The 26,977-nt window shown below is 42.0% G+C and overlaps 3 protein-coding genes across 5 annotated transcripts; 2 read left to right on the forward strand and 1 right to left on the reverse strand.

Moving 5' to 3' along the window:
* Window positions 1-887: 887 nt before the first annotated feature.
* nr1h4 (nuclear receptor subfamily 1, group H, member 4) lies at window positions 888-13,773 on the forward strand. 3 transcript variants are annotated; one of them, XM_028958596.1, is made up of 9 exons: window positions 888-984; window positions 2,212-2,592; window positions 4,281-4,421; window positions 6,762-6,904; window positions 7,032-7,130; window positions 7,297-7,396; window positions 7,526-7,672; window positions 13,034-13,147; window positions 13,424-13,773. In XM_028958596.1, exons 1-9 carry the CDS (start codon window positions 888-890, stop codon window positions 13,660-13,662), a joined length of 1,461 nt encoding a protein of 486 aa, XP_028814429.1. In that variant the 3' UTR covers window positions 13,663-13,773. The 3 variants fall into 3 exon arrangements, with proteins under 3 accessions (XP_028814429.1, XP_028814430.1, XP_028814433.1); XM_028958597.1 differs by lacking the exon at window positions 888-984 and adding an exon at window positions 1,277-1,410; XM_028958600.1 differs by lacking the exon at window positions 888-984 and adding an exon at window positions 1,286-1,368.
* Window positions 13,774-17,376: 3,603 nt separating this feature from the next.
* c1qtnf13 (C1q and TNF related 13) lies at window positions 17,377-20,031 on the reverse strand. The gene is made up of 2 exons (XM_028958831.1): window positions 19,513-20,031; window positions 17,377-18,491 (listed from the first exon to the last, which is right to left on the reverse strand). Exons 1-2 carry the CDS (start codon window positions 19,754-19,756, stop codon window positions 17,425-17,427), a joined length of 1,311 nt encoding a protein of 436 aa, XP_028814664.1. The 5' UTR covers window positions 19,757-20,031; the 3' UTR covers window positions 17,377-17,424.
* Window positions 20,032-20,240: 209 nt separating this feature from the next.
* On the forward strand, window positions 20,241-26,962 carry ube2na (ubiquitin-conjugating enzyme E2Na). The gene is made up of 4 exons (XM_028958699.1): window positions 20,241-20,369; window positions 22,791-23,037; window positions 23,707-23,847; window positions 25,790-26,962. Exons 1-4 carry the CDS (start codon window positions 20,340-20,342, stop codon window positions 25,834-25,836), a joined length of 465 nt encoding a protein of 154 aa, XP_028814532.1. The 5' UTR covers window positions 20,241-20,339; the 3' UTR covers window positions 25,837-26,962.
* Window positions 26,963-26,977: the final 15 nt, after the last annotated feature.

Below are 26,977 nucleotides of genomic sequence, written 5' to 3' on the forward strand. Positions count from 1 at the left end.
GAACTTTTAGACTTCCCTTCACTGTGGAACAATGCAGATCACTACAATACACAGAGCTAACTGTCCCAGTGACCTTCCTGCTCATTACTAGCAGGGAATAGGTGTCATATATGAACCAGGTGAGTCTTGGGTTCAGCACACACACGCTCTGTGCTGTTCGAAGTTCATGCAATTCAGGGTCTGAATTAGGTCAAAGGTAATTAAATATGATGAGGGACACATCTTATGCAATACAGCAGTTTAACCATGATTGATTTTTAAAAGCAATGGAAGGGTAAAACATCAAGGGGGTTTTTATGGGCAATGTACATATATTAAACTAGTTGTGGCTCTAACTTAACAAATTATTTATCATAGGTATTGTAAGTTAGAAAATTATTGATGAATTTCAAACCTGATGGCTTCTTAAAAAAGTAAACTACAGTTTATTCAAACTAATTACAACCAGCTGAGGCAAACTTTATGAAGTCCCATATATGTTCACCACAACAGTTGTTGTTCACATACAGTTACAGCTTGTACTCATAATTTTGTATTTTATTGAATATGTTGCTGTTATGAGGTTCTTAAGTTCTATGTTGTAACAACACATGGCCTACCTTGTATTTTAACAACCCATTTTAATTAGGCTTAAAAGATGAATAATGAGAAACAGTGTATGTATGTATTGGAAGTTGTTTATTATGTTTCCCCAGAGCTGTTACGGGTCTCAGTTGCTGCCTGAAACCATTTAAGGGACACTTGAGGAGTCAAACCTGGCTGACTTATTTTGAGTACATGCTTTGTGTTTTTAGGAACTTATCAGTCATCGGTTTGTCGATGGTGAAGTGGACTCTGCTGCACTGCAACTTTTCAGAAAGGGCTGTGACCAAAAAAAGACTGCCTGAATGAATGAGTGGGTGGGGCCAGATGTCAGTGTGTCAGGACCACTGCAGATACCTCCCACAGATGGGCTGTCTCTCTCCGAGAGCTCCCACTTCTTTGGTGGGTCCCCCTTGACACTGCAACTGCACACAACACACACTTATTCACCGAGCTGAAGGTTTGGTTCATATACCTTGGACTCATTTGCATGGGCCACCTTTGCCTCACACAACTGCATGTGTCTAAGACAACAGAGCCACGCCTGACTTGATGATATCGCCAGATAAGCTACCTTGACACATTACGAGTCAGCTACCTGTATTGATGTGCAGGTTTGCAACTTGCTGGGTTAATGAGCAACCATGCCAACCTTTGGTCCTCCTGGCCATCTTGAGGCAAATCCCCAAGCTGTTTTAGAACAGCGGGTTCTTGCTCTAATGGATTAGATACAGCTGGGCTTATTCTGTAAAACTCGTCTGGACCGAGGCTGCGTAAGGTGTCAAGGTCAGTCTGAAATGGCCATGGTCCAGGAGAAGTCTTCGGGAGGTCAGTAGAGACTTTTTAGATGTTACATAAGAATTGGTGGTAAAGTGAATTTGATTATTAAACAATTTGTAATGAATAGAGAGAAACAGCAGTGCAGTTTTTACCTGTGAAGGAGTGTGCTGAGGTTAATTATTGTTTCATGCATTTCTTTCTGTAGAGACTGAACCACTAGCAGGGTTCAAAATCATAGTTCTACTGTTCATGTCATGTGAGGGTGGTAGTAGCCTAGTGAGCAACATACCTGCCAATGAACCAGAAAACCACAAAATCACAGGTTCAAACCCCACTTATGACCATTGTGTCCCAGAGCAAGACACGTCCCTGTAACTACTGATCATAAGTCACTCTGGATAAGGGTGTCTGATAAATTCCATAAATGTACATGTCTCACTATTCTAGTTAGGTACATGTGAGAAATGGTTAATTTACCACTCTTAAAAGTAGTATTAAAAACAATTAATTGTCTGAGTTTACCAACCTATGCACATTTTAAACCTGTAATTCAGTTAAACATACATATTTGTACAATGTGCATGGATAAAATCTTGCCACCTAGACAATCTTGAGACACAGTGCAGACACAGTGAGAAGGATCTCTATCAAATAATGGTGCCTTCCCCCAGAGCATAAATACTCAATAAATACATGTTCCATATCTTTATCTCATCATTTTAATTGGGAACATTTTATCTTGTGTGATCTACTTTGAGGTCATATTTATATTGAAATGTGGAAAATTTGTTAGCTTTACTGGACCCAATGTTTGACCATACAGCAAGAATAATCCTATGTTTGTTCTAGATATTCTGGTTGAGCAAGGAAGCCCTCTCCTCCAGGACCAGGATGCCCTGCCATTCTCCAGCTATCCCAGCATGCAGTACTCCTCACTGGAAGTGTCCATGTCTTCGCCCTCATACTACTCGAGTCAGCACTTTTACCCAGCATATCACACAGAGGAATGGTACTCGTCCCCTGGTCTGTATGAACTAAAAAAAGGGCCCCTGGATGGAGGCAGCTTTGATGGGGACCTGGAGGAGGCAGCCATCATTGTCCCCACGGTGTGTAAGAGGGCCAGACACATGTCCCATGCAGGCAGAGTCAAGGGAGAGGAGCTCTGTGTGGTGTGTGGGGACAAGGCCTCTGGATACCATTATAATGCACTCACTTGTGAAGGCTGCAAAGGTAAGATATGAGGTGTATTACAATTATTGTTAATGGCATGGATTAAATGATTTTATATCAGCTGATTGATTATAAATCTGGCTGAAAGAATGAATCAGAATAACAAAAATTCAACTTCAAATTTGATGGCTTCACTTTATAAGTGAATAGGTAGAGGCCTTCTTGAAGCTTTATTTTCCAATGGTGTATCACAAGCCCAATTTTTTTTTTAAAAAAGTTTGTTCTGTCCGACATTCTATTGCAAAACACAAGTTTTACAGATAGAGTACCAACATTTTTGGAATTAAGGTTGTAAATGAAATATTCTTTTCATATAAATCTCAGCAGTTATAGCATTTGGCTTGTTATTTTGCTGCCTCAGGATTGATTTACCTTGATTTACAGTTAGATACAATGCTAAATATGTGATCTGATTGAATGCAAACACAGTTTGTCTCAAATACCTTTAATACAATACCTTCACTTTCCCCAAGTAAAATATTACCAAGAGTCCGCATAGATTTTGAGATAATGCACATGATCATGATCAAGGAAAAACAAAATGTGAAACATGAATGTTGTGAAGAGCTGGTAGTGTGTATCTACATGCATGACCTGTCTCTGCGAAAGAATCTGTGAAATCTACCTTGACCACAGTAACGAGACCGGGATCCCGCCAAGTTAATGTCCTTAGATGCATGTGCAGCAACGTTTGTCTCAGATGCATTTCCCTGGTTATAAAAGGAATATCAGCAATATGTGTATGAAGGCTTTGCACTCACGCCAGAGTTGAGCTGACAGCTAAACCCTTACATAATTGGAACGCTTCTCAACCCAGCAGAATTCTTTCTGCCAGTGTAATTCCATCTTTGCGCTGGCACAAAGGTGCAAGGACAGCCGGTGGACTGTGTGTCCTCGGCACTGTAGGCTTGGCTGGGCTTGTGAGTCCCGCACACTCAGCCAGGGTAAGGTTCCCTCTCAGCTTTCTGCTGAATAATGAGCCAGGCAACCAGAGTCGTGCGACACCATGCAAAGTTAATGCGTGTCATTGTGTTCATCACCCCATGCTGGAATGTGTAATTACCTGTGCCTAAGCTCGCGTATGCACGTGTACCCAAAACCCGCCTGAGAGGACCCAGGGGAAAATTTATGCTGCATTATCATTGGAGGCTTCTGCCCTAATCTTGTTTGTTTGTTTATTGCAAGCGATAGTCTGTCAATGTAAGTAAACTTGCTCTTGTAACCACTCTACCAAGTTGTGCTCTCCTGCAATATCTAACCTAGCAGTCCCAAGTGGATCATATACATATATATTCAGCACACTGAATATGGCAACTAAAATCTGAAATTGTAATCATCACAGCAGTATTATGCAGAACTAGAATCTCATATTTCTGACATTTAGAGCATTTATCAGATGCCCTTATCCAGAGCGACTTACAATCAGTAGTTACAGGGACAGTCCCCCTGGAGCAATTTAGGGTTAAGTGTCATGCTCAGGGACACAATGGTAGTAAGTGGGATGTGGGTCTTCTGGTTCATAGGCGAGTGTTTTACCCACTAGGCTACTACCACCCTGACAATTGAATATCATTGGTATTGGTATTTTTCATTATAAGATTTTTTTAAAAACATGGGTTGGCCTTGTTTTGCAGATTGAATAACTGGAAAACTGGATGCTGCCTAAATGAATTGCATTGTGCCTGCAGGATTCTTCAGGAGGAGCATCACGAAAAATGCTGTGTACAAGTGTAAAAGTGGCGGGAACTGTGAGATGGACATGTATATGCGGCGTAAGTGCCAGGAGTGCCGCCTCAGAAAATGCAAAGACATGGGAATGCTGGCGGAGTGTGAGTATGGCCACGTCCAATGCATCCACGAAAGCACTGTGGCCTTTCAGGGCTACTGAAATATGGCTACGTTTAATACTGTAGAGCATGATGGATGGGCGGATGGATAAATAGATGATTTGAGAACATATTGAGCTGGCTTGAGAGCAAAAAAATTTACAAAAGTGCTATTGTTGTGTTACAAGCTGTATAGGGAACTGGATTGTTGTAGCCTAGTGGCCAATTAACTGAACTTCTGACAAGTTCACTTAGAAAGTTGTAGATGTAGATTGTGCAGGACACTTCTGAACCATCATACGCCATAGATGAACAGTCCCCATAAGATGTGATCGCAAGTTATATGCAAAAAAAAACCATTGTGTTACCCTCTGTTAGTATTATCACTGTTCGATTTCAGCTCTCAGAACGTGATCTTCCCCTTGTACATGTGATCAAGCAACAGTATTTTTCCCTTTTTCACGTTTCAGTATTCTTTATACAGGCAGTTAAGTTCTACATACATACACAAAAGCTTTACACCATGGCTGATAAGAGCTATCGATTGCACACATCCTCATGTGGACACCTCAACTTGGATGCAATTACATCATATTCTATGAATGGAGAAATACATAATAAGCAGCGGCCATGCTACTTTCCGATAAAAGTCCAGTTTATAAAACGGCACACACAGCGCCCTGGCAACATATTCAGGGTCTGCAAATCAGAGCTCTGGTTTATTTTATGATCTGTGATTGCATGATATCATGCCTGCCAGAGATAGTGTCTGCCATCAGGGGGGTAGCCTTCATATTCAATTCATACAAGGATGCTTTGAATGCCACTCAGGGACAGCATGCCATAGACATTTCAATAGAAAAGGTCTTTGGCCATTGTTAGCGATGAAAAGACGTCACTTTATGGACAGAGCAAAGCAGGATGCAGTACGGGAAAGATGAAGGGGTTAGGTGCACTCTCTAATATTGAAAAGTACCAGACAGAGTAAAATGATGAAGGTATTTAAATTGATTAAAGGTTGGTGTCACGGGTGTTCTTTTGTCACCCTCTCCCCTAAGAAGAATGCACACGATGCAATTAGGGAAGCTGCAGAATTTGGAGCTGGATGGATGTGGAGAAAGAGTGCTGGGATCAGCTCCTGTTGCTCATGAATAGTGCATGGAAGGTTTTTTTTATAAATATTGCAGGTGGCAGGCACTCACATGGGCACCCGCTGGCACTCCAGAAACCCACTCACATATTTCTAAAGAGGCTTTTGGAGCATCTGGAGCAAAACATTACATCTTTTTGAGGGTTAGGGGACTAATCAGACACCATTACCTAGGACCCGGTGTTAAGAATATTATAATAGACAGAGTGTGTGGGGAGTGTTTGCTAACATCAAGTATGTCTTCACAATTTACACACACATACGGACAACAATGGACTGCCTGCTATTTGTCTCTATTTTGGAGAGAAGGAACTAAGTACCACAGCCCTTTTTGTTGCAGTGTAATTATTTCTTTAATGATGTTTTAAGACAAAAAAATGAAATAGGAGGAGCCCATGGTGATGACTGACCATTGACTCTTTTCAATACGTCCTCCCGTCCTTCAAAATTTCTGAACCCTTGTTTATGATCTCTGTTATTGTCATGTTGGGATCACATCTTCCACTGAACATGCAGATGGATACATGAACTTCTGAAAAGCAATTATCTGATTTGTGAAGAATTCACACTCTCAATGCGCTGTGTCTTACATTTTGCCCCTTAGATATTCATGGTTTAGTATTGTAATCCCCTCAAGACCCTCTCAAGATCCTGGTCAAGAAATACATGACATATTCAGTTGGAGCAGTGGCCTAGAGGTTAAGGAAGCGGCCCCGTAATCAGAAGGTTGCCCGGTAAAATCCTGATCCACTAAGGTGCCACTAAAGTGCCACTGAGCAAAAGCACCATCCCCACACACTGCTCCCCGGGCACCTGTCATGGCTGCCCACTGCTCGCCAAGGGTGATGGTTAAAAGCAGAGGAAACATTTCATTGTGTAACTGTGTGCTGTGTTGCAGTGTCACTTTCACTTTCATACCATATTGAACTGATAAATTAGTACAGAACATCAAAGAGGGTGCTCAACACTTCTACTTTAAGAGCTTCACAATTTGTATATTATAATAACATTATAATAAATAAAATGTTTTTAACAGCTTCATGCTATTAAAAACCCTTATGGAGATCAAAGTCTGACAGGTTAAATGTATAATTTTGCTTTTGGAGTGTTCAGATTCACAGGTTTCATTTTGAAACAAGCTTAATAATCATTACATTATTTTTGTTTTAGCATTTAACTCTGTGTTTGGGCAGGTCTGTTAACAGAAATTCAGTGCAAGTCCAAACGGCTCCGCAAAAACACAAAGACGTCACCTGGGGAGTCCACCAGTGATGATGCTGAGGGGGGGGACTGTGGAGATGCCAAGCAGGTCACTTCCACCACCAGACATTCAAAGGTACGTTCTCTTTCCTTTTACCCTGTTGTGGTTTGTCCTTTTGCCAAACACAACCACTGATACAAATACATTTCAAAGAAGAAGCATTTTGGTTATTTAAAAAAAAAAGGCTGTGGCTGATCTACAGGAAAAGGTTGAATTCAGTCAAGATCAACAGGTCCTTCTGAACTACATTGTTGAAGCTTACAATCGACATCGAATTCCTCAAGACATGTCAAAGAAATTGGTATGTGCAATGAACAAACATTATTAACAAACTTATTTTTAAAGCATTTTAAAGCATAATATTATATAGGCAGACTGTTTCATGGACACTGATTGATGCATGGAGCAACTTTTCTCCCCCCACCTCATCGATGTGGAATAATTCATCTTTGTCCTATCTTTTTAAGCTACAAGAACAGTTCAACGCAGAGGAGAACTTTCTCCTGTTAACAGAAATGGCCACAAGCCATGTCCAAATCTTGGTGGAGTTCACCAAAAATATTCCAGGTATTTACCCCCTTAATCGCAATAAGAAATGAAAAAGAAAAGTCCACAATTTAGGCTTGTGGAAGCTGTTCAGTGCCTTCAGTCGTTTAAATCTCTGAACCTGTGTTTTTTGGGATGGGCTGGTTGCAGGTTTTCAGGGCTTAGATCACGAAGATCAGATTGCACTGCTGAAGGGCTCGGCTGTGGAGGCCATGTTTCTGCGCTCAGCTCAGGTCTTCACCCGTAAACTCCCGCATGGCCACACAGAGGTGCTGGAAGAGAGGATTAGGAGGAGCGGTATGTCTGTCTACTCTACACACACCCGTGCTTGAAATTCCTCTCAGGTGCAACCCCCCCCTTCAACATCAAACCTAAAAGCAAATACACTTGACAAAGATTACCTTTACTGCTGACAGTTAAATTATCTGTCATTAATAGCTTTATAGCAGTCAGAAATTAGAGGCTTGGTGCAGTTTATGCTCCATAGTCAATGAAGACTGAATCTGCTTAGGGCTAGGAAATGATGTCTGTTCCAGTGAAAGTCTAAATAATAAATTTAAAGTCAAATGTAATTTTTTGCCTGTGCCGAACTGTGCAACTTGCTGTCAGAATTCTATGCAACCACAAAGGTGGCCCTGTACTCCTTTCTTTATTCTTTAGTTTGCACTGTACCTGATGGTGCTATGCATGCCTTCCTCATTCCTGCACTACTGCACAGCCTAGAATCCCGGGTCACTGGGGTAACTACTGCGTTCAAATCGTGCTCATAAATAATGCAATGCCCTGCCCAAAATAAACACAATGGCAAATATGTCCCGTCTTGATTGGGCCATGGTATGGATTACAGACATAAATCCACTCTACAGTTTTCTGTCGTATCTGGTTGCATCTCATTTAGAGCTCTTGAAGCCTGACTGACACAGAAACTAAGGGATGCCCTTTGACTGAACAGGCTTAACCAGGCTTCCAGCCAGTGGCATTGTGCGTTCTTCTTGTGGGGTATCTCCACATGGCAGCAAGATATGAAAAGAGATCAAATTAGAACTTGTTGCGCAAAGTTAATGCAATTAATCAAAGTTAATGCAATTAATCAAAACCAGTTCAGTGGATTTTAGACTCCTTCAAAAGAAGGGAGAAAATAATTGGTCAAATAACTTTATTACCAGTTTATGTCTCAGACCAAAATCTTTTTTTGTATAGAGGAAAATATTACTTCAGTCACTGCACGAAGCCAAACCGTCAAGCTCTGTCATATAGATATTGCTGGATGGACAGCTGAATATGAAATGTCTGAGATTGTGGGTTTCGGAGCATCTCTCGGTTCCCTGGTGAAAAAAAAGGGAAAGGCCAGCCTGGGGGAGGGATGAGAGGCACCGTCTAAAAAGGCCTTTGTTCTCTATCTAAACATCGAGGGGGCTATTGTCCTTCATCCCTTCGCTCTCTCCCTCTCTCTGCTTGTGTGCACAGCTCTGACATTTTCTCAGCCTGAAAGCATTATGATGCTTTGTCAGTTTGTGCAAGTTGTTTATGTTTTTTAGTTTCATATTGTGTTTTCAGATATTAGGTGCTTTTGAAAGCCACCTAAGCCTTTGAAACATTGGCAGATTGCCCGACATTGGCCAAACATTGCAGGCTGCATTCTTGCAGTGTTTAAATGTAAAATTATTCATAGTTGTAATTTTATGAAACTCTTGAAAAGCCTCTTCCATTCAACATCTGTTAAAAGCCTGTCATTTTGTAGTGTTTAGTTAGTGTAAAGCAATGTAAACCCTGTCTCACCTCTTTTTTTATGCCAGTTGACCATCTTTAAGGACCGCTTGAAGTGCAGGTGTCCTGTATGGTCTTCAGTTCTTCACATTTATGGACAACATTGCCACCCCCTGGTCAGAAAAGAGAAGTGGCAATACAACCAGCAACCAACTAGTGTGTCCATAAAGAGAAGAAACTCATTTTAAAGTGGTAGATGTCAGTAGCAGACATGGAAATAGATTTGAAAAACTGAATATCTGAAATCATTAATCTGAAAATGGCACATTTCTTAGAGCAATTATCGTTGATTCACCAAATACAGGTTCAGTCATGGTAGCGTAAAAGCAATGATGGCAAATGGTGTTCAGACATGGTTTTCAAAAGAGTTGAACCTGAGTTTTGTATTTAAAGAGAGTACCAGGAGTAGGATTCAAGCCTACATGGTCATATGTCCATCAAAACTTCTTTCATATTTATGTAAACAGGCCAGCACATGGAATTTATGAAAACATGGCAATTTGCCTTTCAGTGGAAACAAGATACTAGTTATTCTATGAGCTAGAATTTTGTAAAGAAATTGTGCTCTGACCCATGGTGGTTTAGTTCTACAAAAGGGGGCAGAAAACAGAAATCGGCAGCTTAGCTGTTTCGAGAGCAATGCGAAACCTACAAGCAGGTGTGAACCAGGCCCAGGATGAGAGATGTCATGGTTGTGAATGTCAAGCCATAGCCAAGTGCATTCGAGTTTGCACAGAATCAGAGTAAAACATTCCTCAATACACATAATGTTTCTTTTGGTCCACAAGTGTCATTTATCGCATAGCTAGAGTACAGGCCAGGGGTGTCCACATATACAGTACAGGCCAAAAGTTTGGACACACCTTCTCATTCAATGTGTTTTCTTTATTTTCATGACCATTTACGTTGGTAGATTCTCACTGAAGGCATCAAAACTATGAATGAACACATGTGGAGTTATGTACTCCACAACAAGACTGTTATCTTGCATTAACACTTGCTTTTCATTTACCAGCAAAATAATAGCATGTTTAATCATCTGGTAATGCTACTCACCCAGCTGTGGAATGCGTGGTATGACCCAACTCCTCTTTTTGAGGGGCGTCCAATGTGATAAAACATTCCTCAAATCATAGGCTTCCTACACGCCTGATGACACTAGTGGATTTATTACACAAAATCGACATTCTGGAATTAACAGCATTCTATTGTAAACAAAATGACACTGTTTATGCCACTGTTTTAGAAAGCTTGCTTTGTAAGTGGTGAACTGTGGCCGCTTTGCCATTCTATGACGTACAGGCTCCGCACTCCTTCCCTGTTGGATATACCCAGATAACCCCAATTCCCATGGTAAAGTCCTGAGACAAAAAAATATTTACTCCCCACCCACCTGTGGGAGGCCTCCCTACATAAGGGCACACACTCTGCTCCCCTTTTCATGCTAAAAAAAACTATTCCGAAGAAGTGCTTGAAGGTTTTTTTATCCATGTGGATCAAAACATGTATTTCTGGTCATGAAAACGATCACAATCACTGCTTTGGCCATGCAACCAAGGAGTGCACCACCTGCGCCTCTTTCCCTGGTGAAGAGACACGCAGGCACAAGCTGTACTACGCGGCCCTCACCAGGAGCAGGAGCGGCAGATGCGGCGGCCGCTGACAGGTGCTGACAGGCTGGAGCACCCGCTAACTGAGACCACCCGCTGTTTGCAAAACCCCCCGCCAGGTCCTGCACCACCAAAGCCGGGATGGTGGACTGGCCTGGGAATGCCGGACTACCTCCAGCTGAGCACAACAGGTCAACGCGCTGGCACTCCAGTCTCGCTAGCCGGGCAGACGGCCCGTACCATCACTCACACCAAAAGTGGCTTTCTGTCTTACGCCTCTATCACTCACACACACATTGGTAGATTCTCGCTGAAGGCATCACAACTATGAATGAACACATGTGGAGTTATGTACTTAACAAAAGTGGAAACCGGGCCTCCACAGTCACCGGACCACAAGGGGACAACAAGTGCTAAACACCTCTGGGAACTGTTGGAAAACTGTTGGAAAACCATTTCAGGTGACGATCTCTTGAAGCTCATCAAGAGAATGCCAAGAGTGTGCAAAGCAGTAATCAGAGAAAAGGGCGGCTATTTTGAAGAAACTAGAATATAAAACATGTTTTCAGTTATTTCACCTTTTTTGTTAAGTACATAACTCCACATGTGTTCATTCATAGTTTCGATGCCTTCAGTGAAAATCTACCAACTTAAATGGTCATGAAAATAAAGAAAACACATTGAATGAGAAGGTGTGTTCAAACTTTTGGCCTGTACTGTATGAATAAGTTGGGAGAAGGTGGCTGACGGGTGGTAGTAGCCTAGTGGGTAACACACTCGCCTATGACCCAGAAGAACCAGGTTCAAATCCCACCTCCTACCATTGTGCCCCTGAGCAAGGCAGTTAAGGCAGTTAACCCTAAGTTGCTCCGGGGAGACTGTCCCTGTAAATACTGAATGTAAGTCGCTCTGGATAAGGGCGTCTGATAAATGCTGTAATTGTAAATGATGACCATGGAATCAACGTTCAGGAGAACCGTGGGATTTATGGTGAGTCAGTGAGGCATGGTTGCATCAGTGGCTGGAGCTGTCTGATTGTCCCCCTTTCAGCCCCACTCTCTCTCCCTCTCCACAGACAGTGGGACAGGAGAGCAGGTGCAATTGGCTCAACCACCAGCATGCTCGACTGCTCTACTGTAGCTGAGAAGTACCCTAAAGAAGGACTATTTGATTCTGCTCAGCTGAATGCAATGCGGCTTTATGCCACATGTTGGGCCACAGTGGGCCAAATGCAATGCACAATTATGCCACGTGTTCAGGAGTGCATTCAGTATTGCTGTTGGGCCTGCTGCACGTGAGGTGATTGCAGCATTAGTTTGCCAGCCTTAAGTTGAATTCAGCGCTGCACAAAGGGTTCGTGTGGACTCTACCTTGGCACACCCTGAAGAATGTGGAATATTCTGAGACCTGGTGCTCTGCAGCAATACTGATGGTGTTTGCAGCTGCAATTACTGCCGGTCAACAGGGGTTGTGTCTCACTACCCAGAGGTTGGTTTCTCAGTGGGATTTCTAGACAGACTTAGTCAGCCACACTTTGAGCCAGTTACTCAGGTGACTCTGGAATTGCTGTCAATTGCTGAAGACAGTGCTTTTGTTGGCCTTAGCTTCTGCAAAGCAAGTGCAAGTGGGGGACCCAATTTGCCTTACCTTCCTGTGTCCAGTGGGGGTATGTGGAACGCACGGGGACCCTCAGATGGACAAACAACTGTTTGTCGGCTATGCAGCTTCAGCTGCAAACTCTTGGTCATGCAAACAAATCAACTGATTCAAAATGTGATTTTATTATCATGGTTCCAATTCATAATGCAAGTTGCTCTGTATTCCATGTCTCACCAATGTTCCTTTTTTTACATTTTACAAATGGAAGAAAATTTAATATTGTGAATGATTTTTTTGCATGAAATGCACTTGTAACTGGTTTACAAAAGCAAACAGTAAATGCCCAAGCACTTTATTAAACAGTGAGGAGGTGGGCTGGGGAATACATAGTTTTTTTCTCATGAGGTTAGCACAGGAATGGGAGATATCAAATAGGGAAGGCTGTTGGAGGGCTATGATTTTACTCATAGAAAAACTACATTGCTGTCAATTGCTGCCAAGGTGCCAATGAGGTGCCACTGAGCAAAGCACCGTCCCCCCACACACTGCTCCCCGGTGGCCTGTCATGGCTGCCCACTGCTCACCAAGGGTGATGATTAAAGCAGAGGACACATTGTGTGATCCATGTGCTGTGATGTGTTTCACAATGACAATCACTTTTTGTTGATTCATTCATTTACAGGGATATCAGAAGAATTCATCACGCCCATGTTCAACTTCTACAAAAGCATTGGGGAGCTGCAGATGTTGCAGGAGGAGCATGCGCTCCTCACTGCCATTACTATCCTCACACCAGGTTTGCCATTGTCACTGTCCTGGATCATATAATAAGGGCTCAACTATTTGCCTTAATATATGATTTAAAATAAAAATTATTGTAGATAAACCTTATGATTAAGGATTGGAATAAAGCTATGCAAAAAATGCATGTACATTTGGTACATGTATCTATTAGCATTGCTCCATTAATCATAAATCATTAATTTTGCTTAGTTCTATGTAAAATAATTTACAGACAGTTTAATTCATTAGTCAAAACTGCAGGTTCAGTAAAACTATCCTCCATGTGCAGACCGGCCATTTGTGCGGAATCAGGAGGCAGTGGATCGTCTTCAGGAGCCCATGCTGGAGGTGCTGCAAAAGTTCTGCAGGCTGCAGCACCCTCAGGAGCCCCAGCACTTTGCCCGTCTGCTGGGCCGACTGACGGAGCTCCGCACCCTCAACCACCACCATGCCGAGATGCTCACCTCTTGGCGAATGAGTGAACACAAGTTTAACCCATTGCTCTGTGAAATCTGGGATGTGCAGTGACAGAGGACGTCCGAGAGACAAAAAGAGACAGAAACTTTATCCACACACCAAGTCGTGCCAGCTTGAACAACAATTTTTAAAAAGTGTATTTCAATTTAAAAGTATGTTGCTTTCTCCCAGGACTAATGGATATAGTATTTCCATCATGCAAAAGCATCTCTGGACAAGATAAATGTTTGTAAAGGACAAAAGTTCATAGGTGAATAAAAAAAAAATGTGTATATGTATTCTTTGCAAGGATTTTTTTTGTGAAAGTTCTGTTATATATAAATGCAGCAATAAAAAAACATTTTGTGAGAATGAAGCTCTGTAGCATCCCTTCTGATGTCACGGCTCCTGTTCCACCTCCCCACCCACAGGGGGCGCACGGGTTGCTCATCGATGTGGTTTGCGCTTTGTTGCCACTCGCCTTTCTTCTAGACTGCCTACTGCCTCATGCTGACCTTCTCTTTGTTTGACCAGGGTTAGGGTTAAATCTTTTGGATTTACCCTTGGCTGCCTTTTGTTCTGCTCCTGATGATTTTGACCACTTGCATGCCCACGCCACCTCTACCAAACCCCTTTGTGAACTTGAAGAACTTGAAGACTCCTTTAATCCCTGCCCCCTTTCCCAACACACCAGCCACAATAAAAACTGAACTTTATAATGCACTGTGAGCTTCCCCCGCCGCCACGTGGCCTCCTGTATCACCATACAGGACTGTGCTCTCCCTTTCAAGCCTTCTCCAGTCCTCAGTCTCCTCTCCTTCCCCAATCCTCCTGCATCTTCTGTCATGGCAATAACAAATTGCATATCAGCTTAACTGCAATTAATAAACATTTGTATGCTGAACTGGATTTTTGTAATAGTTAAATTTGTGACTTAAATATGTTGGACTTGTCATTTATTAATCTTGGTAATTTAAACGGAAGTGGCCTGCCCCCAACCTTGGGTTTGCCTGTCCCTTTGAACTTCCAAGACTGCATGCTGCTGCATCATCCTTCCACCCATAACCAAACGACAGTCTCTGCCTGTGACCCTCCATCTGTCCCTCATAGACCAACCTCAAGCCAGCCGTCTTCCTATTATCCCTTGCCCTGGTTCACCCAAGCAGAGAATGATAAACATGACACAGAAATCGATAGGAAACATAAAATAAAAGAATTACTGCATTAGGGGTTTGAGTTTTTTTTTTTTTATTAATTCCTTTTTTTTTTTTTTTTTTTAAATTCATGGTTACATTTATTAATGTGGCTTTCACTTCACTGATTATTACAAATCTATAAAATATACAATAATCCATAAACATACAGATGACATTTAGCTAAATTAATTGTGCCCCACCCTAGCAATCATTCTGATAGTCCTGGGCTATTTAAGAAGACGTGGACTAATGGAAAGCATGAAAACGGGGCAGTGGTGGCCTAGTGGTTAAGGAAGCGGCCCTGTAAACAGAAGGTTGCTTGTTCGAATCCCGATCTGCCAAGGTACCACTGAGGTGGCACTGAGCAAAGCACCGTCCCCACACACTGTCACATCCATGCGGGCATGACGCGGCGGGTGAACGGAGAGCAGGACTAAGAGTGACGAGAAGACGTGGAATAAAGGACGCTTTCACCTGACATCACGGAACAGGGGTTTAATGGTGAATCACAGGACAGGGGAGACATCCGAGACGTAGACACTGGTGAACACGGAACATAACGTTAAAGACCTGACAGCGGACAGAAACGAACAGGGCAGCTTTATACATTTGACACAAGTGAAAACGATTAGGGAACATTTCACAGGACAATGAAACTCCGGTCCGGATCCTGGACCGGAGTAACCCCCATTTCGACCGGATCCTGACACACACTGCTCCCCGGGCGCCTGTCATGGCTGCCCACTGCTCACTCAGGGTGATGGGTTAAATGCAGAGGACAAATTTCACTGTGTGCACTGTGTGCTGTGCTGCTGTGTATCACGTGTGACAATCACTTCACTTTCTCAAAACATGTTTGGCCAGATATTTATACCAAAAAATTATTCTTACTGCATACTAAATCACTAGCCTTTGAATCCCACTGTATGGATGATGATCTATGGAAACATATATGTGCCAAATTTTTGAAACAAAACTTTCCTAATATCAGACGTTAATAAGATGTTGAAATGTAAAATACGTGGAATTTTGACAACATGCATTTTTGATTACATCTTGCTCTTTATTATTTTTGCTAGTGAGACTTTCAGTTACGCTGCTTGTTTTTATAGGTTCACTGCTGGCTTTTATGCTGCCAGAGGATTCGGTTGGACTTTTGGCACAATGTTCTCGTGTGGATGGTGCTTTGCCTCATTGGCCACATGCAGTATTTTCATTTAATATTAGGAACGTTTTGTTCCAAAATTTGTTTCACAGATCTGTTTCCATAATGATCAGTCTATGTGATTTTAGGGGGAAAAGCTAAATGCAAGAGAATCGCTAATATGTTATCGCAATATTAATTGAACATACTGAGCAGGTGAGAACCAGACTGAGAATAAGATTACGAAGAACCTGAAATCAATACACATAGTCAGGTCAAGTAATGATCATGTAATAATTAAAATATTGCCCTTCTGGTTCAGATTGTGTGTGATATCTGTTTGTGAATGTATGGATGTTATTGTTATAAGTAATTGTTTCCATATATACTGTAAAATCATAATATGCTCTTGACCTCCAGCCAAATAAACAATTAATGGATTTTGCAGGGATTTCACCATGAGTTACTTCCTTTAAGGCTTTGTATGCCAGTTTTTAGCCTTAGTTAATTGTTTACATCTGTTCCCTAAGTCCAAGGCATTCATGGAGTTCTTTGGTAATTAAAGCTGACCTTGTGTGGCTCATAGCAATTCTGTAACTTAGGAAAAATGCTTTATGTCAAACTCGCACACACATGAAAATATGCCATTTATAAAAATAGAAATTCATGCACTACTTTTTGTTGTGCCTGCCTGGATCTTACTTGCTCCTTAGAACTTCCTGTAGTAACCTAAATACATTGTTTAATCCATCAGTACAGTACAATAACCTGTATATATTTACTTCATTTTAGCCAAGTGGCCAGGTAGTGGCCAGTTTATGGCCATCTAATGGCCACAGAAGGTCCACAGACTGATGATAATTAATTGTATAAGGGTGTACTTTAAAAAAAGCTGTCCATTGCATTATATGTGTTAAAACAAATACTTTAATCATGCATTATAAGTAAATATGGCTTTACAATAACAGTAATTTGTGGTATAACTACCATGCCACAGCACAATAGAAAGATCTTCTTTATTATTTTGTAATTACATTTTAATCAATGCAGATACTATATGAAATAAAGATATGGAATGTCGATGTGTTAAGGGGTTAAAATGAACAAAACAGGCTTTTACAGTATTTGAAGCAATATAAAAATCGGATTTCTAATAATTGGCATATACTGTATAGGGTCCATGATCTATGCATTAAACAAAAATACAGTACTCAGTAAAAAGTATTATATTTATAACTTTATATTTAAGTAAAAAAAAGCTACGTATATGGGACACAATGAAATGGACAATAAGAGGAAAAGTCCCAGACCAGCCCCACCCACCCTGTCCTATTCATCTCACAAAAGGGAACAGAAAGGTATTTCTATGAGTTGATAATGTTATTGATTAATTCAGTTGAATAGCTGCTGCTATAGGAAAACTGCCAGAGTGACAGTGGTGATAGATTAGTCAGTGTTATGCTCCACAGGTAAAACTAAACAATGCTGAGTCAGTCAAAACTGAGTCCTGTCTGGGTCAGGGTAGATAAGGAAGCCAGAGAAGGTCGTGTAGCGTCCCTGGTTGCTGTAGACGCCGTATCTCTCATCCTGCTGGCTATAGAGCCAGACGGTGTCTCCCTGATGAAGCGAGAGCAGTAGGCTCTGACTCTGCATCTCACGGTGTCTTGATGAATCCTCGTCAAATGCCATGGCCTGGACCTCACCTTTACCTGTCATCAGCTTCACCGACACGGCTCTGTCAGGATGCTTCCCAATTGTGTACGCGAAGAAGTATGCACCAGGGAAGCGGCATGTGAAATGGCCTGATGTCTTGTTGAAGTGGCCACCAATGTTGATGTATTCTAGGTCGAAGGTCAGTGCATCCTTTGCCTGCCTCCCAACCCTCTCTCCCAGAACCGAGGTTGTCCGTGCAACAGAAAATGCTGACCTGGGCTGTTCCATCTCATCACGCAATGTCCATCGGTGCCTTGTTTCTCCAAAAGGTGGACAGCCAGGATACTGAAGGCCTGGTGGGGACAAGTGGTTGCTGATAAGCTCTGTTGAGGACACAGCATCTGGGTACACCAGGTATCCGGTGAAGGTAATGTATGGCCCTGCGTTGCTGTACACAGCGTACCGAGGGCTCTCTTGTAAAAGAAGCCACATTGTGTCCATGGGTTTCAGATTGACCATCACACTCTGGCTCTGAACCTTGCGACCTTGTTTCCGGCCCCCGTTGTACGCAATTGCCTGGACTTCCTGTCCATTCTTCACCAGCATGACAGACAGCAGTTTCTTGGGGTACTTGCCCACAGTGAATGTGAAATAGTATGCACCTGGAATACGACAGCGGAAGCGACCTGTCTCTGGGTTGAAGTCATGACCTATATTGACCAAGAGCCGGTCAAAGGTCACTGCTCGCTGGGAGCCACCCTGAACACTGCTGCTGCGTGTGGCTGAGAAAGCAGAGCGGTGGATACTTGTCAAGGGAGGGGCATGGAATGGAGTGACCAGTCCCAAGCAAGCTAGCAGTCCCAGGAGGGAGGGCAGAGGCCTGATGAAACTCCATGATGCCATTTTTTCTGAAAAAAAAAAATTCATGGATTTTAAGCAGATGGAAAATAAATATCAGACTTCAAAAAAGCATTCCGTTCATACACAAGAGAGGAACATGAGAGGAAGAAAAGATATATAAACAAGAAAGTCATTCTTCAAAAAAAAAAAAATCTTGCTGATAACATGCAAAATTCAAAACCCCAACCTTCAAAAGCCTACAAACTGTGCCCCTTCTATTACTAATCCAGTTTAATGCATCTTTGATTAATGGACCTGATGAGATGCCATACAAGCAAGTTAGGAAGTCTGGTTTAGACCTGTCAGAATGAATAGTGCCTCTCAAATGAAGCGGTCAATGGAAGCATCGGCTCTCTAATTCAGCTGGTATTGTCTGTTCTCTCTGTGCATTCACAGAAGGGAATAGATTAGACATTGTCTGATCCATTCCAATGTGCTGGAATGCTCAGACAATGGCATATTTGGGAGGGGGCTAAGACAGGCTTCTTTTTAGGATGCCATTCTGTCTAATAATCAATGCTTCATGAGAACAGGAGTTAAGGGTAAAAAGGGGTCATCAGGTTAAGGTTTAATTTTTAAACAATTGCAATGTGGACATTTAACAAGATTTCCTCTACGTTATAAAAGCATAGAATAAAACTAAAATTAATGGTCAAAACTCTGAGTCTACAAATTATTTTAAGCAAAAGTGTACTGAATATGCAAATGCAAGCCCAGCACCACCAATTGTTTTCTAATAAGATGTAATGGAATAATCACAGAAAATGTTATCAGAATAAGACATTTACATAATTAAAATATAAACAATGGATAATTTTTATAGATAATATGGTAGCCAAATACAGTAAAAATTAGCTGAAAACTGCACATTTCAGGTTTTACAAAGACAAAGTAACAAGTAACCTCACAAAGGTGTAAAAAAGGTATAAAAAAAGGTATAAAAGTAACTGCGCACACACACACACACAGAATTATCTTGTTATGGTTAAAATATGATTGCCTTTCATCCTATGTTAAGACTCATCCTACCTGTTAAGGTGAGGTTGTGCATGCCTGTGGTGAGCTGGTGATGTCTTTTCCTCTGTCTCACCGCAGCTGTAAAATCTGCTATTGCTGTGCAGCTGTGTACGGTGAAGTCGCTCTCAGGGAAGTGATGGGAGTCAAACTGACCAGGACAAAGAGGTGGAGCTATAGGGCCTGCATTGTATGATGTATGTGGTAGTATGTGGCACTTTGTAGTGTCTTCTGTGGACGGTTCCTTACAAACGTTCATGATTTGGAAGCTCCTATCACTGTGTTGTTTAGTCTTTCACTGAAGCAGCTGCAAAACAGTTTTCAGGTCATGATCAACATATACTCCTAGTTTTTGGCGTTCACCTTTCCCTCTCTTAGCATCACTCATATTATGTTTGAGCTGCACTGTAAGAATATTGTAATATAATAATTATTGTGTCAGCCAAGAATTTTGACATAACATCTCAGATATAACTTTATTTTCAATATGACACAACATTATTACATTTCAAACATTTAGGTTACTATTCGAACCTAATGCACTTTTAAACAGATAAGTTCTGAAACTGTAATTAATTAGGATGGTAACTGTAATTAATTAGGAAATGCGCTCTTCATCCCACAACCCATTTCTTCGCTGCCGATCGTGGGATTCGAAGGGTATTGTGGGATATGTAGTTCTAAGATGCCACTTTTAAACGCGAACGGCTCGTCGCGAAACTACAACGCCCAATATCTGACGGGCTACGCACGGTGCCGGAAGTGGTGCGGAGCGTCTGGCGTCAGCGCGCACGAAGGAAGGCAGCGCCGAGAGTCACAGCTAAAACGGCACCGGAGACAAGATGGCAGGACTGCCCCGCAGGATCATTAAGGTGATCGCACGTCGTTCTGGGCCGCGCCGGGCCGTCTACGACGCGGACGGACACGCGACGTGATTTGGTTCATTGTGCGACTCGGGTTCGTTCGCGGATTGCACCGCGTTCGCGTCCCGATCAAGCCGCAGCTGGCTGCTGCCGAGTTACTTCCGCTCGGTCCCCGGTCTCGACCCGAGCAAGGCTGAGTTAAAAATACACCCGCGCTGGGCGGCGGCGTAAAGATGGCGGAAGACGTGTCGGTGCTCCGGCCATCGCCGTGCTCGCGTCGCCCCCCGCCTCGTAAACGGTGGAATCTGTCGCAGCTGTCCCGAGCGCTAACGAGCTAGCTGGCTCATGTCGGAAGTGCTGAAGTGAAGCTAGCAGGCTGCTCCTAATGCTGGCCATTCCGGTTTCTGCTCACTGACTCGGATCTTTTGGCGCGATTCCCTTTTAAGATCCGAATCACTGGGGGTGATTTAGCCAAGGGGCTGGTTCATTGCGTATTAACAATCTGTGCTATTATTAACGTTAATTATAAAGTTAGTTGTTTTTTATGTGTGGGTGTGTGTTTTAGGACATTACCTGGCAAGTGTCATATGGATTGGTTGTTGGTCAGATGTCAAATTGTGCCGGCTGATAAAGCGTTCGCCTGAGTGATTTTTTTTTTTTTTTTTTTGACGTGAATCTTATGAAGAAAAGTTTCGTTCGCTCATTCTCGTTCGGTCTCGTTCCTACACCAACGAAGAGCCGTTCGCTCCCTTATCGGTTCTCCGCGGACCCACAGTCCACGACTGATGGGCAATGCGTCAACAGTCACGTCGCCTTCCGTGTCCATGCTTTCATCTTTCTTTTCTCCCCAATGAGACGTATACTTGACAAATACTTGATTTACATGAACACAAGCGACCCGTTTTATTTTGCACTAGGGCTTGTTAGCATCATTAGCCTTGTTCCGTCACTGCCACGGGGGTGCAGCTAACGGTATAAATGGCCAGTGAGAAGACGCTCCACGGAGACGCGACGAGGCGAGCCGGTAATTCAGGGCAGAACACCGTGGCGCCTGGTGAATTATTCAGCGCATTCACCTGTCAGCGTGGTCTACAGTTCCCCATGTTCTCGGCAGCACCGGCGTTTTGCGGCGCATTGTTCAATCCCTCCTGTTTAAAATCTTCCACCCCAATGGGCAGATGTTGCCGGAAAAGACGTGCAACTTGAGGCCTTTTTTTTCTTTTTCACCTTTCCTGGTTGCAGAAAGCGTGCTCAGGAGTGCATCAAGTGTGAATTCCTCTTGATCCCGTGGGAAAGAGGGGAATTGCAGTCTTGGAAGCGTGGGACTGCCGTTTGGGCCCCCTCGCCTGTCTGGTTTCATGGGACGTTTTTGTTTGTGGGTTATCTGAAATATGTCAGGAATTTGGGGCTGTTCTGTACAGAGGAAGAGACTAAATAGTGTAGGGCTGTCTGCTGCTCTCGGTTTACAGAACCTGCAGAGACGCGCCGTTCCCTTCCCCTGCCATCTCTGTCTCTGGAGGTTAAAATGGACCGTGGCGTTGTGTTTGTGCTTATTTTTGGTCATTTACGTTTGTTGATGTGTAAATAAGTGCAATGGAGGCCCGTTTGGCTGGTGGGGAACGTTGATGTAAAAGTTTCCTGAGATCAGGCTCTGCTCGTCTCAGGTGTGTCACCCGTACCTTCTTCTGAATTTGTCATGTGATATCAGATTCGTCCTTAACACACTTAAGGTGTGTGTTTCCTGACGTCGCTGTTGTGGCCTCAACAGTGAAATAGTAGACAATGATGGCCTTATTTTAATTTTTTTTTTTTTACTTTCTTTCCCTTGTAAGTAACATGGGGGGGTTATTTTTACCTTTATGGTGGGGGTCTTGTTATTAAGACTAAAATCTAAAGTTGATTATAATACATCCTGTTTAAATCTACTATGTAAAACTAACCAGTAAATTAAATACTTTTGTATTCTTTATATTGATTATAGCATGCAAATATTATACATCTTTTAGAATAATACAGCTTAAAGGCAGACAGACATTAATTAAATTATAATTGTTCAATGCAAATAAATAGGTCTTATTCATGAGGTTCATGTGCATGCTTAGGCTTACTCTAAAATAATGGTAACATAGAGAGATAAAAATACAGTTCAATTATAAATAGTTTGAAAGATTGTGAGTTCAGTCAAAACTACCTTCGGCATGGCATTTGGGAGGGTGGCAGTAGCCTAGTGGGTAAGACGTTTGCCTATGAACCAGACCACAAAGTCACAGGTTCAATCCCTTCTTGCAACCATTGTGTCCCTGAGTAAGACACTTAACCCTGAGCCCATGTAACTACTGGTTGTAAGACACTCTGGATGTAAGCATTTAAAACCATTTTCCTAACAGCCCATATCGCGTTTTCTGTTCTCTGTCTGTGTGTGTGTGTTAGGAGACACAGCGCTTGTTGGCAGAACCTGTGCCAGGGATAAAAGCGGAGCCAGATGAGGGGAATGCTCGTTACTTCCATGTGGTAATAGCCGGACCTCAGGACTCCCCGTTTGAGGGAGGAACTTTTAAACTTGAACTCTTTCTCCCTGAAGAGTACCCAATGGCAGCCCCTAAAGTACGCTTCATGACCAAAATATACCACCCCAACGTAGACAAGCTCGGCAGAATATGTCTAGACATTTTGAAAGGTAAGGTGGTGCTTTGGTTGGTGAAGCTCCGCAAAAGTGCTTCCTTTCTTTGGATTTAAATGGACCGAGGCTCTCAGTATGTCTTATTTACTGTATATTGTGTGTGTGTTGTATGTATATGTGAATGTGTATGTGTATATGCACATATACAGTTGTCAATCACTGTTTGGTAGAAATTATATTTCTACATAGCAAATAATTTACTAGCAGGTGTAGTAGAGTAATAGAAATCCAACAGAATGGCTGGCTCAATCCCCGGACCTTATGGGGTGACATCATAAATGCAGTTTCTGAGGCACTACAGAAGAACTGGGGGATGTAGTCCAATCATCTCTGGCTGGAATTCTGTTCACAGGTGCCAGAAGTTTGTTGACTCCATGCAACACAGATGTACAGCAGTTCTCAGAAACAGTGATTATACAACTAAATATTAGTTCAGTGATTTAAAGGAAAGCAAAATCTTTTGTGTGTATGGAAATAATAGCTATTATGAGGATTTTGAGCTTTATTTACTTTATTTAAACACTGCTATTACTTTGAACTGTGTGTGTGTGTCTGATTACATACATATATATAACATCAATGCAGCAATACCACTTTTGATGTACTAATTGAAATTGTTAGAATGAAGTTGCATTTTGATGTTTTCCTCATCTGTCATGTTTGCAGATAAGTGGTCTCCAGCACTGCAGATCCGCACAGTTCTGTTATCGATCCAGGCATTACTAAGCGCCCCCAACCCAGATGATCCACTAGCAAATGATGTTGCAGAGCAGTGGAAGACCAATGAAGCTCAAGCCATAGAAACAGGTGGATGCGCTGCGTTCCATTGCCCTGCTTGTGCTTCTCTTGAGTAAAACTGCAGTAGTGGTAATCCGGTAAACTAGTGCACCCCACCCCCAATTGTAATAATTGAATTCTACCAGGTAATTGTGTATACAGTGCTCAGCATAAATGAGTGCACCCCCTTTAAAAAGTACGGATTTAGTCTGTAGCTCAATGAACAATTTCCAGAAATTTCACAAGGCTGGGTTTAATTGAACACTTGTTTAACTCAATAATATGAAATTAAGGTTAATAATATAACGCAAAAATCTAGTATTTTGTATGACCACCGTGATTTTCAAGGATAGCACCAAGTCTTCTAGGCATGGAATGAACAAGTTGGCAACATCTATCTTTTTCCATTCTTCAAGAATAACCTATTTTAGAGCCTGGATACTGGATGGCGAGTGGTTGAGAGTGATGCTCAACTTGCCGCTTCAGAATTCTCCACAGGCGTTCGATTGGGTTCAGATCAGGAGACATACTTGGCAATTCAATCACCTTCTTCAGAAATGCAACGGTCGCTTTAGATGTGTGTTTTGGATCATTATCATGTTTGAAAAGTGCTCGACGACCAAGTGCACAGAGTGATCTTCTCCTTCAGTATAGAGCAGTACATTGTTGAGTTCATTATACCATCAATAAAATGCAGCACTCAGGCAGCCCCACAAGGAAACCAGCACCACCTGTAGGCACCATGTATTTCTCTTTGAAATCCTCACCTTTATGACTCCTTACAGTTTTGAAACCATTAGTTCCAAAAACAGTGATCTTTGTCTTATCACTCCAGAGTATAGAGTCCCAGTAGTCTCTTTCAGCATGGGCCCTAGGCATGCTTTTTTGTGCATGGGCCTTAGGGAGAGGCTTCCTTCATGGACTATACCCATGCATGCCGTTCCTCGGCAGTGTGCACCGTATGGTGTTACAGGAAACAGTCACTCCAGTTTGGCTTTACCTAACTGCATTGAACTTGCATAGTGATTTCCTTCAACCCTTCTCATCAGAAGACGCTTCTGTCGAGATATTAAGTTCCTTGGACGGCCTGGACGTCTCTGTAAGATGGTTGCACTTACATCTTTCTTACATTTTTGTATTTTGACTGATATGTAAAGCTTTGCTGATCTTCTTGTAGCCCTCACCTTTTTTGAGATTTTGTGACATTTCATACGGAGCCATTGCTGACAGCATGAAATGGGAAGGGCTTTTCTTTAATTAATAGCCCTTAGATTGTCACCTGTCTTCTGGACACATCTTAAATGAATCATTAAACTCACCTGTGGTTGAATGCCTGTTAATTTTCTAGTCTTAATTGTGGCTTTTCTCCTAAGACTATACTTGGGGTGAACTCATTTTTGCAGCATAAGCTTGAATGGATTTGTTAGGAAAATCACTTGTTTTATGTGTGCAATCCTGTTGGCAATCAACGGCCCACATATGTGGGAGTATTTTGTAGGATGGTATCTCATAGAAAGGTTCATTCTGAAAGGAAAGCAAAGGTTTTCTGATAAATGTAGTGGGGTGTACTTATTTTTTGCTGAGCACTGTATATGCATATTGCTATACTGTATTGTTTTATGTTAAAAAAAAAATTGCCTCGCAATACAAAATCAACTTTTGAAACGTATCTTTATACAAGCAGTACTTGTTGTGGATGAAAGTTTACCTTTTTGAATTACAGAAATAACTCCCCATTATCAACATTTATAGTATTTTACTTCATGACTTTAGGGATGTTTATAGAATTTAGGCTGATTAAGATATTAATCTGTGGTTTGTCTTTTTTTTGTGTGTGTGTGTGTGTGTGTGTGTGTGTGTGTGTGTGTGTGTGTGTGTGTGTGTGTGTGTGTGTGTGTGTGTGTGTGTGTGTGTGTGTGTTGTGTGTGTGTGTGTGTGTGTGTGTGTGTGTTGTTGTGTGTGTGTGTTTCAGCACGGACATGGACCAGGCTTTATGCTGGGAACAATATTGAAGTCTAGAATGGAGAATACAAATTAAACAAAAAGAGGGAAAACCACAAATCATGTTCTGCCAAGACTTATTCATTTGCATTTAAAGGACAGTCGTAGAGGGAGGGGGAAAAAAACCTATAACTATTAAAAGAAATGTTACAGAATATATAGAAGAAGAAAAAACTGCAGACAATTGGTGCGAAAAGTAACTATTTGTCCTTGTCCTAATTAACTACTGTTCAGATGCATGAGCAGAGGGTTTAGACCTACTCACATGGCTTTTCTTTTCCCATCAGCCTTGGAGGCTGCTGCAGACCTCTGCTTTAATGGGTGCATTAAAAAAAAAAAAAAATAAGTTGTCACTCTTGCTTGGGAGGCGGGCAGTTTGGAGTTGAAGGGTAACTAGGTTATGTTTTTACATTTTCTTTATAACTTTTTTTTTTTTTTTTGTCTTAGAGAAAACCCTCATGGATATACTCTAGCCCTGTTGCTATTAGGAAGCTTTTTGCTTTTTTAAGAGTAACCATGGAAAACTCACTTGAACCCAGGTTGATTAAAATGGGCTTTACTGCCATTCAGCCTCACATAAAACAGTTGACTGCTGTCAGGATAGACCCTCGTGTACAACTTATGTTTGGCTTAATTAATTGGAATGGGGAGGCCAATACAGTTTAACTCTTGTTTGTTTTATTCAATATGTATTTTGTTGCTCGATTGGGTCTTAGTGTTTTATTTCTTTTTTTTTTTTTTTTTGCCATTCGCTATACTAATTGCAATCTGGAGGCGACACTGCTCTGCTTTTTCTTGCTAGTCATTGTGCAGTTCATTGAAACTCATCAGATAGCTTCCTCTAATTTAGTGTTTTGAACACTCACCAGATGGTGCGAGACCTGGCAGAGTATCTGAGGGATATGGGTGTAAAGTTTGGTGGGGAAGGGGTGGTACATCGAAGGCGGTGAAAATAACAGCAAGCGATCAATGAAGGCTTTGTCTCAACTGTCATGATTGGTCCTTGATTTAAAAGTCTGTTCGGTTTACTATCTGTAAATTCATACTTTGGAAACGGGACAGCGTTTTCCTGCTTCGAAAGGATGTCCACATACATTCTTTTTGTTCTTTCTGTAAATAAAATCTGTTGATTAATAATAAAATGCTACTGACTGTGCAT

This window comes from Denticeps clupeoides, chromosome 17 (assembly GCF_900700375.1).
Source record: "Denticeps clupeoides chromosome 17, fDenClu1.1, whole genome shotgun sequence".
Lineage (NCBI taxonomy): Eukaryota > Metazoa > Chordata > Actinopteri > Clupeiformes > Denticipitidae > Denticeps > Denticeps clupeoides.

Coding starts and splice junctions, on each gene's coding strand:
- ube2na (XM_028958699.1), top strand. CDS start 20,340: ATGGCAGGACTGCCCCGCAGGATCATTAAG. Junction 23,038..23,706: donor ATGTCTAGACATTTTGAAAG/GTAAGGTGGTGC, acceptor TCATGTTTGCAG/ATAAGTGGTCTCCAGCACTG. Junction 23,848..25,789: donor AGCTCAAGCCATAGAAACAG/GTGGATGCGCTG, acceptor TGTGTGTTTCAG/CACGGACATGGACCAGGCTT.
- nr1h4 (XM_028958596.1), top strand. CDS start 888: ATGAATGAGTGGGTGGGGCCAGATGTCAGTGTGTCAGGACCACTGCAG. Junction 7,131..7,296: donor AAGACATGTCAAAGAAATTG/GTATGTGCAATG, acceptor TATCTTTTTAAG/CTACAAGAACAGTTCAACGC. Junction 7,397..7,525: donor GTTCACCAAAAATATTCCAG/GTATTTACCCCC, acceptor GGCTGGTTGCAG/GTTTTCAGGGCTTAGATCAC.
- c1qtnf13 (XM_028958831.1), bottom strand. CDS start 19,756: ATGAACGTTTGTAAGGAACCGTCCACAGAAGACACTACAAAGTGCCAC. Junction 18,492..19,512: donor GCACAACCTCACCTTAACAG/GTAGGATGAGTC, acceptor TTTTTTTTTCAG/AAAAAATGGCATCATGGAGT.